This window comes from Arvicanthis niloticus, chromosome 12 (genome assembly GCF_011762505.2).
Source record: "Arvicanthis niloticus isolate mArvNil1 chromosome 12, mArvNil1.pat.X, whole genome shotgun sequence".
Lineage (NCBI taxonomy): Eukaryota > Metazoa > Chordata > Mammalia > Rodentia > Muridae > Arvicanthis > Arvicanthis niloticus.
In genome coordinates this window covers 32,064,483-32,077,003 of record NC_047669.1, presented here as the reverse complement: position 1 = coordinate 32,077,003, position 12,521 = coordinate 32,064,483, and the positions used below count along the sequence as shown (strand labels likewise).

Sequence of the window (12,521 nt, the reverse complement as noted above, 5' to 3'; positions counted from 1 at the left end):
ATAGTATTTTCCAACATCAAATAAGCCAAAACTAAATTTGAAAACTTTTAAGTAAGTAATGTGTCACCAGTCCACCCATCATGCACTGTACTACTTAACTCTACTTCTCAAGTCATTTCTGCCTCATTTGTGCTCTTTACAGAGCACAAACCAGAGGCTGCCTGTCTTTTCACATCCACCACCAACCTGCTACTGAGCCTTTGCTTGCTCTCTCCTACTCAGAACCTGGAAATTTGACTGTTTGTGAGCTCATAGATACCTCTGTGACTTTTAAGGTTTTTTATAAGGGCCTTAATTCCATTTACATTTGTTTCTTATAAGAGCTCAGGTGTACACTTTCATCCATCAAATTCAGAGCTGTGTCTTCGTTTGGATTACCAAAGAGGAGAAAAAAGTAAAAGAAGACATAGAGTTTAATTAATTTATTTGTGGTAGGATCCCAGTGCTGAGGTGGGAAAGTAGACAGGGGCTCTCACTCCTAGATAATTCACAAGAAGATATCTGCAACTGGTATCTGTTTGCAAAGGAAAAATTGGTTTTGGCCAGTTGAGTCTCACTGGTTATATTAACCACACTTAAGGTCAGGACCCCACGTCCAGCAGTAGGTGAACAACACAAAACAAATTAAATGGTATCTTTGAAGACTTCTTGTCTCATAGTAGTTTGTTTAGGCTTTGGGGGGGGATGTGTTACTGGTCTTTTGTTTGTATATTACAGTGTTATTGGTTTTTTGGTTTTTTTTTTAATTCTGATTATTTGTTTTGTTCATCTGATTGTTTTCTAAAGGAAGAGAAAAGAGGTGGTAGTGTAAGGTGGGTAGGATCTGGGAGGGGTTGAGGGAGGGAAAATATGGACAGAATACAGTGCAGAAAACATCGCCAATTATATTATATGCGGACAAAAAAAAATAGTACAAATAATGATTTGAGAAGTCATCTTAGAGAAACAACACAGGGGAGGAACCTGAACCCAGGACGGAAGAATAATGAATGTGCATGCTCAAACTAGTTTCTTCTTCAAGCCTAAAGACCAGTTTTGTGGAGTGTGGAGAGCCCTGAACTATGACACAGAACACATATCAGGGGCTGGTGAGATGGTTTCGTGGGTAAAAGCACTTACACATAAACCTAGTGACCTGAATTCCATCTCCAGAATGCAAGGTGGAAAGAGATTCAAACTCCCAAAAGTGGTTCTCTGATCATCATGGCCCTCACGAGCCAGCTCTGTCTTGTTCTCTCTCTCTCTCTCCCTTCCCACCCCTCTCTCTGTCTCCCTGTCTCTCTGTCTCTCTGTCTCTCTATCTCTCTGTCTTTCTCTCTCTGTCTCTCTCTCTCTGACACACACACACACACACACACACACACACACACACACACACACACACACATTAAATTAATCCTATTAAAATAATCCGCTGTCTCAAATGCAGGGCAATGAAGCTAGGGTATTTTCCCACTGACTTCCCATCTGTTGTATTATCTCCTACTTCCTTCCCTCGGATTCTCAGTCATTCCTGAGGCAGAGGGGTCATAAATAGGCCCAGCAGCAGCTTTCAGAGACTAGAAGTCAAAGCTAAGCAGACTGACAAACCACTTGGGACAGAATCGCAAGAGTCTTTCAGCTGGTTCATAGAAGGCTCTGTCTGTAACAAGAACAAACTTGAAGGTGCTTCAGTCTCCAGTGTCCAAGTGCAAAGCTCTGGAAATGAAGACTTTGAGGAACTTGCAATTTTTAGCATGACAACAAAACTATCTCCTGATTTTTATTAGTGCCAAGCAAGCCAAACAAGTATCAAGTGCTTCTCTGATTCCCTTCAGGGTTCTAGAACTGATACATTTCCTTGGTGCATGCATGCGTGTGGACACACACACACACACACACACTCCATAGTATAGACTTTAATGACACTAACTGTGCTTTATTTGCTTTTAAGCTAAGCCAGAAATCCTCATGACTGTGGGAAACAACACCACGGATGTCTTAGGAGAGGTGAGTTACATTGAATCCTTTGAATATCCATAATATTACATGCCAAGCTGTGTCAGATTGCATGGTTGCCAGGAATCTTTCCTCAAAAATCCTTATTCCTTGGCCCTTAGCCAGCTAACTGCTGCTGCGAAGGCAAGCTGAGGTGATTGGGAAACTGCAGAGAAATCCTTGGTTTGACTTACTGCTCTCAGGAGTGGGCTACAGCCTTAGGCCTTACTTTTCTGGTGTGTGTGTGGGGGGGAGGGGGGTAGAAGGATTCAATTGTTTAAATGTCTCTGAGATTTAAAAACTGAGAGAAAGTGGGACAAAAAGCAGTGTGAATCCTAGTAGAAGAAAGAGTTTTGCTCAGCTGACATTTAATTTGTTGTTCTCCTGAGTTCTCATTCCCATTGCCTTGAGAAGAGGAATGGTACCCTCCTGTCCTCCTCCCATACCTGCCCATTTCCCTGGCAATAAGAGGAAGGGCAGGAGAGAAGGAAAAGCAGAACAGGATGCTCTGAGCTCACCACTTCGGAGTAGCTCTCAGCCTCCAGGCCTCTAGTCATTGGATCTGAGCACACCTCCAGCTGGCTGTGACCTAAGACAAATTACTTCATTTCTCTGTTTTCAGTTCTCCATTTATATGACAGATCCAATAATAATATCTACTTGCTGTGGTTTCAATAATGAAACCAATGTCTGAGTAACTCTTAAAGGAGTGTGTGGCATGCAGCAAAATGGTCATTAAATATTGCTGCTCTTATCACTGCTATTCCAAGTCTGTTGTTGTTTGGTTGGTTTGGTTTGGTTGCTTGATTTGTTTTGTTTTTTTGTTTGTTTGTTTTTTTTACATACATGTTTTCTTTGTGTAGCTTGTTCTATCCTGGAACTTGCTTTGTAACTCAGGCTGGTCTCAAAGTGCCTCTGAATCACAAGTGCTGGGATTAAAGGCATGTGTCACCATGACCCACAACACTATTACCTGATTTAATTTGCTGTCTCGTGACTTCACCTGAGCTTTTCAAAACCCGAAGTAAAATAAATACTCTCATGGATAGTCTGACTGTTTGTGGTATGAACAAATTATATTTTAGCTGTTTTTTACTCCAAGAATATTATAATTTTTGATCTTCCTGGATATCAGTCATTTAATTCCATAAGTGTACATAAATGATGACTCAGATTTTGTGTGGTTATTCTGAACAACCTTAAACATGTATTATTCAAGTATCTGTGTCTATTAATTGGTGTTATAATTTTTACCATAATAAGGACATCTTTAATCATTTTTGTTCTGTTCCAATTAAGTTCTAAGTTTATCAGTGGGCTTCATTTATTTTAGTGGCTTAAATAAAACAAATAATGCAACAATACAGCTTTCAATAGATGCTGTTGCTTCTTCTTAGAACCTCTTGCAGATACTTGGAGCCAGTGATTCTGAGTAATATGATGTCAGAGCAGATATGAAACAATAAAATCAGATCCAAGAATCCCAGTTGAAAATTTAAAAAGGAGTGTTCTGCCTTGCTTTCCACAAGTCATAAAATTTCCCCTTCAGTACCCCTGCAAGCTGGCTAAGGAAACAAGGGGACAGGCATTATTCCCTGAAAAAAAATCAGTGAATATTCATCTCTCTCCAAATCCACATAACGATGGCATGTCTGGAGATGCTTGAAAATCTTGCCAAACATTACTAACCCCTTACTCTAATATAGTTTTGGTGCTATATCTTTAATAACTCACCAACTATTCCAAACATTTTAATATGCTCTGTTTTGCTTTCAGCCAGGCTTCAAAATAGAGCATCTGGTATTTTATAGATGGGAGATTAAAGCCTAAAAGCCCTGAACATTTGTCTGAGTAACTAACAAGAGGCTGAGCTGGAATGCATTTAAGCATACATCCAGGGAGGGTGAGACAATGAGACCTGGTACCTTGATCTGATATCCTGTGTATTGAAGTATAATACAACTGTTACTGGTTATATATCCACAGCAAATAGTTAACCACCGTGAGCCTCCAAAACATTGGAATAATAAATAATTGATAAGATTGTTAGAATTAAAGTTATATGCAGTTCCTGAATCCATGGCCCACAGTAGATATCTCAGTTATATTTTCCCTAATCACTTATGAGTCTCACCCTGCTTCACTAATCTCTGTCTCTGCTTGTGCCTTCCTGCATCTGCTCTGTGATCAGTTCTAGGACACAAAATTAGATAAAGAAATGAAAAACTAGGACACATAGTAGAATCTGCTGGAACTGGGTTTGATTTCTCCATTTAATAACCTGAGAAACTAGAACCTTAATTCCTTACCTTCCTTATCCGTGAAAGGGGCCACTGACTGACTTCAACCTCGTAAAGGTGATGAAATGGTCAAGTAGTTTAGAAAGTACCTGTCACCTGGCAGCCTCAAGGGTTCATGGTAATTTCCTATCCCCTAATTCCCTAGAAAGAAATTGTTAGAATCCATGTAGTGAAGGCCCAAGCTTAATAGCCCTGAGTATTAGATTTTGCTGGGGATTCCTCAATCTGTTTTGAGTGTTATTAGTAGAGGAATTTTAATCCATTAATATGGCTGCTCTGGCAAGGAAGCACATCCAAAGACCTTCTAGGTCTATGTGATCCAGCTATAATACAGACATGCTGCCCTTAGTACACACATTTAATCCTTAACAATGAAGGTAAGGTTAAGTTTGTAAAAGGAAGCAGCCATGTTTGAATGTGAAAGGAAGACGATGTGATGAATTTCAGGAAAATTTGACAGAATGAGTCAGATAGGATACACCCAACCCCCATGAGAACAGCACAGGAAGGAGAGGTTACTAAAGAGCAAAGCAGAGAGAGAAAGGGATGTGTCTGTGTGTGTGTGTGTGTGTGTGTGTGTGTGTGTGTGTGTGTGTGTGTTTTCCTGGGACAGTTTTACAGAAACAGATTTCAGAGAGAACAAGCTAGGCATAGATAAAGACAGAACATACAAGAGAATGAGAAGAAACCAAAAGATTAGAACATATTGCCAAAGTTAGTATGAGGCCACGCAGAGCAATTCAGTGAGCAGCCAAGAGAAACTAGATTGAATCAGTCAACGTGGAAGATTAGACTGTATGGAGGGTAGAAGGTTCCAGGCCTAGGCCCAGGGATATTTAGAACAGAGAAATGTTCTGGGCTTAGGCCAAGCTATGTAGTCACATAGCTTGGGTATCCTTCTCATCTCATGTCTTTATCTGGGGAGGTAAACTCAACATTTACACTTATTAGTTAAATCTACCAAGTTTGTGACTAGCATATGTTTTCTGTATAACAGACAAGACCCAGCATTATCCTAACAATGATGCCTTTTAGACTTGGATATACTAGTAATGTCCATAGAAAATAGTCTACCTGTACTTAGATTAATCTTTGTGTTCCTGAAGACAGGACTTCATCAGGTTGCCACACAGAATCTAGATTCTTTCCTGCAGCTGAGAGAGCTAGATTTACCCTAAATTTTAGGGTCCCTCTATGTAGCACATTTTTTCATTAAAACTAAAGATGCCAGGCCAAACAGTCTCACAGTTCACAGCTGCTAATATCAAAGCAAGAGACATGAATGGAATCCCTGGAATTTACTGATCAATTTGAATTTTCAAAAGCTACATGTCTCCTTTAGACTTGTACTTTTTGCTTTAACCATGGGTCCTGTCCTTATCATTACCTTCTTTTATTATTTCAATAAAATAATCTATAAAAACAATGTGAAAAGCAAATGATCAAACACAAATCACAGGAAACAAACACAGGCTAAGGTTGTGGCATCTAGAATGGAAGAGAATCTACATTAACGAGACCCATGGAAGACAGACCATAACCAAAAAGTAAAATGAATATGGCAGTTAGGGTCTGACATTAGAAGAACTCGGGTGGCTTTTTGCAGAATTCAGTTTCTTGTGTTTATTTAGTTTGAGTGTTGCAAAGCTCGAGCTCTTATATGTTCCTCAACGTTCTTAAGTTTCATGCATGTGATTTATTCATTTATTTGTTTTTAAGGGATTGAGTGTGACAACCTTTCTTTGTGATGCAAAATGGCTCTGGCCCTAAGTGTCTGGGCACATGACTTCCAGTAATCATCATCATCATTTGCACTGACAAATACCTTAGGTTTCAGCCTAGACGGATAGACACAGCCCTGAAAGTGACCTTAACCTAGGGAAACCACATGGGCAGGAAAATTTCAGTTCTTCCAGGGAAAACCAAATTCTATTACAGAACTGCAATGTAGCCTGAGTTTCTACAAGCCTTGTATGTCCAGACTTCTGTTTGTTCCACACACAGCTACTGGGAAAAGCAGTCACTCGCTGTTTTCACTGCTTGAGAACTCAGTAAGAGTGCCGGGTTCTCAACCTTCCTAAAGCTGTGACCCTTTAATACTGTTCCTCATGTTGTGGTGACCCCCAACTATCTATCTATCTATCTATCTATCTATCTATCTATCTATCTATCTATCTATATATATATCTACTTCAACTGTAATTATACCTCTAAAGTACTAGCTGCATGGCAAGTTGGCAAAACCGTAATTTTGCTACAGTTGTGAATCAAAATGTAAAGATCTGTGATTTTTTTTCCAGTGATTTTAGGTGACTCCTATGAAAGGGTCATTTGATACCCCACCCCCTCCCACCCCACAGAGGCAAAGGGGTTGTGACTTATGGGTTGCAAACCACTGTTTTAAACCGATACCTCCATCACTTTCAGGAAGGCTGATGCTAGAACATGTATTGTCAGTGAGATTGGGGGACACTGTCTTCCCCTCCTCTGGTCCATGCTTAGCTCTCTGCTCTGCTAATATTAGCTACTCTTCTCATTACTGTAACAAAATACCTAGCAGAAACAGCTTAAAGGAGGATGCGCTGACACTTAACAGGGGGATATGGTCATTTTCTCAAAACCATGGCTGCAGGAGTGTGAAGTCACTGTCCTCACCTTGTCTACAGTGAGAAAGATGAATGTTGGTGTTCAATTTGTCCCTCTACCTCTCTCTCTTGTGTCTCAAACAGCCCAAGCTGGCCTCAACCCCACTGTGTCACCAAGGGTGACCTTAAGTTCCACATCCTTTTGCCTCTACCCAGAGTGCTGGAGGTACAGATGTTACCCCAGCTCCTTTTCCTTTTTATTCAGTGTGGACCTTAGTGCAGATGTTGTCATCCACACTCAGGTCACGTTTTATCTCTTCAGTTAAACCTCTTTGGAGACACACTTATAGGTACAGCCAAGGTGTGTTTCCAGTGAGATTCAAAATCCTGTCAATTTGAAAATGAGTACTAATTAACTCACCAAAAAGAGAAAAAGCACAAAGAGGCACTTGAAGAGTCAGCTCAATAACATCTTGTAACAGGCAGTGCCAGCAGAGGCCACAGTCCCATCCAGGATGATTTTATTCTTTGCCTAAGTTAATATTTTAGACGTAGCCTCGGCAACTCAGGAAATTTCACTCCATGTAGACTATTAGAGTCTTTTTCATTTCTTTTTTTTTTTTTCAATGCATCTCTGAACATTTGAAGATGAGCCTTTTAATAAAATATCAGAGAAGAATGGCTTGCCATGTAACTAGTATTATAGAGGTGCAAGGAAAATCTAAAACGTACCTCTCAAATAAATGTCTGGTCTCTGGGCATGAAACAAAGGCAGTGCATTAAAACTGTGCCTTGGGGATCTACGAAAATGTCCTCTTTTGTTCAGTCACCCTGGTGATCATGGTCTTTTTCGTTATTCATTATGAAACTTTCTTAAAGCACCACTTCTCTTTCCTCTCTTCAGATTTCTCTCTAGTGCTTTTTCTTTATAATAGTCTCTCCTTCACTTCTCCTTACACTGCCCCCTTCTTTATTTTTCTGGGTTTCATGTAACTCTCACTCACTAATTCTTTGTCTCTCATACCTTATAGTTGTTTGAATAGGTTTGGCCCCCCACAGACTCATGTGTTTGAATGCTTGACCCACAGGGAATGTGTATTCTTGTTGGAATATGTGTAGTCTTGTTGAATGAAGTGTATCACTGTGGGGGCAGGCTTTGCCAGTCTTCTCCTGTCTGCCCTTTAGTCAAGACTTTGACTTCTCAGCTGCTCCAGAACCATGCCTGCTTACATGCTGCCATGCCTCTGGCCTTGATGATAATGGACTGAATCTCTGAACATGTAAGCCAACCCTAATTAAATGTTGTCCTTTATAAGACTAGCCTTGGTCATGTGTCTCTTTACAGTAATAGAACCCTAACTAAAGAATTAAAGTTTTAAATATTTGTGAGCAAATTATATTTCTATTTTTAAATTTTTATTTTAATTACTATTTGTGTGTGTGTGTGTGTGTGTGTGTGCTATGCATGTGTGAGCAAAGGCACATATGTGCCATGGTGCACATGTGGAGATAACAGGATAACTTTCAGTAGTTGATCACCCCTGCCACAGTGAGTTCTAGGGACAGCACTGAGGTCACCAGGCTTGTCCAGAAGGTGTCTTTTACTGTCTGACCCATTTGCCAATGTACATATTTTTTTTATTCTTAACATTTAAGCCCAGTGAACTGAGAAGTATTTTCATTTTCTCTGCCCTAATTATACATTAATTACTTTTAGATTATTTTATTTTAGATTATTTTTTAGATTGTTGAAAAACTAACAAGATGCAGAAAAGTTATACAGCTGAAACACCTTTGATATGAGAATAAAACAAAGACTTAAGGCCAGAAGAGGAGATTCAGTGTAAAGGTGCAGAGAGCTCAGGTGGAAGGCTGAGTCTTCCCATCATCGGATCACAGAGAATAACCTCTGTATCCTGTCTTGGATGATGAGCAGAATGGAAACAAATGCCTTGGTCCTCTAGCAGAGCCTCTGCTTCTCTGAGGGTGAGCAGCTCAGGAACACACATTCCACTCGAATCTTCCACTCTACTGAAACCAAAGTCTTCTGACTGGTGCATCCTGACCTGAAAGAACTCAGACACCCGCAACAAATTAACCCACATGTCTCATTAGTGACTTTTGAAGTTCTAACCATGGGTCAGAAAACTCTGGGGAGTCTGTAGATAGGCATTTGGTCTGCTCATACCTGTGAAGACTAACTCAAGTGACTGCTGGCTTCTTCAAAGCACCCCATACAGTATTTGCTTCATACTTGAGCAGGAACCAACATGATGAAACCCAGTGTCCTCAAAATGCCTGTCCACAAGCAGAGTTTAGACAGAATGGACAGAATGTATTGATTCAAGGCGTGTCCTTTTTGGCTGTAAGCATACCTCCTTCTTAGCTCTTTCCTTCTTCATCTCCAGGACAGCTCTTCCCCCTCCTCCTGTGCTTGTCCCTTTCCTCCCCCACTCTTCTCCCACCATGCTATGGCCCTCTCTGACCTTAGCACTTCTTTTTCCTTCTCACTGGCCTGTTGGGCCTTGGACGAGGTAACTCCATTTAACCTGCAACCTTCAATCACATAGCACAGGTAGAGGTCTCCACCTCCAGAGATTTAAATATTAATGAGTTATCTAAAGGCCAGGGGCATAGCTAATTAAGTTATTCCCTCCCCTTTTCCCCTCCCTATAAAAGTCAGGCTCCTCTGGCTTTTGGCGTGGAAGCATATACCATCTATACCCACTCAACATGCCATGAACAGTAAAGCTTTGGAAAACTGGACTCCACATGTCGCCTGGTCTCACCGCCAGATTCCCAGCCTTTGGAATCCTGGAACCTTGTCGATGCAGCCTCTGGCCCGCCCACCGACAGCTGCGTGAATGTGGGGCCCTCCTTTGAGACCCTGCTGCCAGACTCCCCTCCCCCCCCCCCACGAGATTTTTTCCCCACACTGGCCCATAAAGCTAGGACATCTACCTGCTCCAGGAGCTTGCCCCAATCACCCTCTATATTTATAGGAAGCCAGAGGCATGGTCCTGATGCTGACCCATGGGAGTGTGGCCACCTTAATCTAACTCCTCTCTGCCAGTGCTTTTTCAGATGCTTTGACAGGACAGTGGTACCCATGGTGACCCCTCAGGCCATGACTCATCTGCTTGACACATAAGTGACAGGTAGCATATTGTTTGGGATGGGGCCCAAGTGACAGCAGGGGTCAATCTGGAATACTGAGGCATTGGCTTTACTGACCTCCCTCTTTGTCTCTGAAGCTCTTTCTGGCACATTCCTGGTTCTAGCCTTTTTTCATCCTTTCCTGGTCTGATCATGTTTCATAGTTGCCATTAGAGTGTGCCTAGTTATGTTCAAAATGTTCCAGTTGAACAACAAAGTTGATGGACAGTTGGGAAGGGACCCAGAATTCACAACAATGATCTAAAGCTGGCTACACCTGCCGATGAAGTTTTCAATTTTGTGCTTTACTGGAATACTGGAGTGAGTCTCGTCCTAGCAAAATAGCCAGCTTACTCATTATTTCTCTTCCCCAAATACATGCTGGTCTCCCCTCAACAGATTTCTAGTAACAAAGGCATTCCCTATCCAACAAGTACAACTCTTTTGAGTGAACCCAGTGTTCTTAGACATGCATTACAACAAGCACTTTTAAATATTCAAGCATCAGAATTTCCCTTGATTTCTCCTCTTAGCTTCCTCCTGTTCTGTGCTACTTGACAGCCGGTTGTGTTTTAGAGGCAGGAGGAACAGGCTCCATGCTGATATCGTTCAGGGTGCTCACAGGTAGGGCCTCACAGGTGAAAGGCTCATAGCTGTGCTGATGGGAGGATATTGTTGCTTTTTAAGAGCTGCAGAAGTGTGCAGCCTAGAAGCCAAAAGGCCTTTTGAGATAAGTAAGACAGTTTCCAGCATAAGTTTGACCCTAGAGATGTCTCTCTGAGGTTAAGATTCACGTATGTATCAACAGCAAACTTAGCTGTTTCACCAGGAGCATCTGGCAGGCTAGGAGGAGAAGGAAATGGGCACGGCCTCAGGCTGGGCTTGCCTGGTTTTCTTCTGCACCCTTTGCAAACCTTCTCCTTCCCTGTCACAATAGCCTGCAAAGCCAACAGGCACTCAAGCTTTCCCCAAGTACCTTTACCACAGGTGTTTTCCTTATTTGTTCCATTTCAAATCCAGATAAACAGAAAATTACACTGCATCTTAAAACTCCATCTGAGTTCTCTCTCCTTATTGGGTCATTTCATACATGAATGAGAAATGAATTCGTCTAGCTTGAAGCCCTCGACAGCCCCCAAACCCCTCCTATAATTTTAATTTTCTTCAAATCCTATTTCTAAGGCTGATTCTTAAATGCTTTAACCTTCCTCCTAGCCCACTACAGAAGTAGTGGAAAAGAAACAATACGGGGGACCTGATTAGAAATAGTTCTTTGGGGGTAAATTTCATCTGCATTGTCAGGAAATCAGCAGTTCAGTTCATTGGTCAGCAGCAGCAGCAGCTGGATACACTTCCAAACACTTCATGCATATATCAGCAGTTCAATTCAGTCCTGTCAGAATAGCAGCAGGCGGCATTACCTAGCAGGAACAGCCAGGGAGGAGGGATTCAAACCTGCAGGAGTGTCAGGCACAGTTTTCGGCTGTGCCTCTCTTGAAGAAGTGACGGATCAGTGAAAATGTAAGACCAACAAGCATTGCCCAGTGAAACATTCCTTCACAAGTCTACCTTAGCCTTTCATTGTGTCCACTTCAGCAAAGCATTCCTTCACCTTAGCCCCAGCAAAACACCATCCAACACATCTGACTTTCCAAAGAAGCCTTACGTTTCCACTTCACCCCCAATTGAGTCACAGCAGACACCTACGGGCAGGAAAGGCTCTGAACTTGATTCGAATTGCTCTGGTGCTCTGTGAGCACATCCGGCACACCTTGGTTAGTGAGGAGCTCACACCTGATCTGAGGAGGAGGACTCTCCTGGCTTTCGTTCCCTTCCACTTACAGGAGGACTTTGTGTGGAAGGGCTGTGCCTCTGCGTGTGTGGTTTTCTGGAATACTCAAACTCAAATACAAATCTAATGTCTACCTCCTCCACCACCAGAAAAAAAACAAAATGTCTGGGAACTGGCTATGCAGCTAAGCAGTAGATGAAGTGCATTTAGGCTCTTAGTTCTTTTCTGGATTGTCAAGCCTCTCCAGCCAAGGACAATGTAAGACAAAGTGGGGAGAATGGAATATGACCTTCCTCTAATGTAATGAACCCTGTGACTTTGTTTATCTTCCTAATTGTAAGATTATAACATTTTATATTTAGCTAAAGCATACGGCTGCTATGAATATAATCAGCAGAAAAGTCAGCAAACTTGCAGAAAACAGGATATTTAGAGAAAGAAAACTGAAAATCCAAAGAATGATGGATGGCATATTAAGACATTGGAATGCGTTCTTTGAGTTCTGTAAGAGTTGGGTAAGCTGAAATGTGTAGGACAGTAAAAGGCAACCTGGTTCCTGGTTGAACCAAGGTTAGAAATCCCGGTGACCCTAAAGGGACAGCAGGCATTTTGTCTGATTCCCGGACATTAGGCTCCTGATTTTTGGTCATCAGTCACACAAGGGCAATGCCAGAAGTCCCTCCCCAGGTAGAGGATGTGACCACAGGTCAT

General features: G+C 41.8%; 2 protein-coding genes across 2 annotated transcripts in view; one reads left to right on the top strand and one right to left on the bottom strand.

Moving 5' to 3' along the window:
* Cd96 (CD96 molecule) overlaps positions 1-3,150 on the top strand; it is a 29,351-nt gene extending 26,201 nt beyond the window's left edge. The window contains exon 5 of the mRNA XM_034514858.2: positions 1,934-3,150. Within this exon, the coding sequence (XP_034370749.2) occupies positions 1,934-2,022 (89 nt within the window). The 3' untranslated portion in view covers positions 2,023-3,150. The remainder of the gene's footprint in view (positions 1-1,933) is intronic.
* A 5,550-nt stretch (positions 3,151-8,700) lies between these two features.
* On the bottom strand, positions 8,701-10,037 carry Zbed2 (zinc finger BED-type containing 2; the record flags this gene model as incomplete). The annotated part of the gene is given in 5 exon segments (XM_076911171.1): positions 8,701-8,928; positions 9,238-9,284; positions 9,287-9,377; positions 9,803-9,982; positions 9,984-10,037. Coding segments are annotated over 5 exon segments (600 nt in total), but the record flags the coding sequence as incomplete, so codon positions are not given.
* Between the last annotated feature and the right edge of the window lie 2,484 nt (positions 10,038-12,521).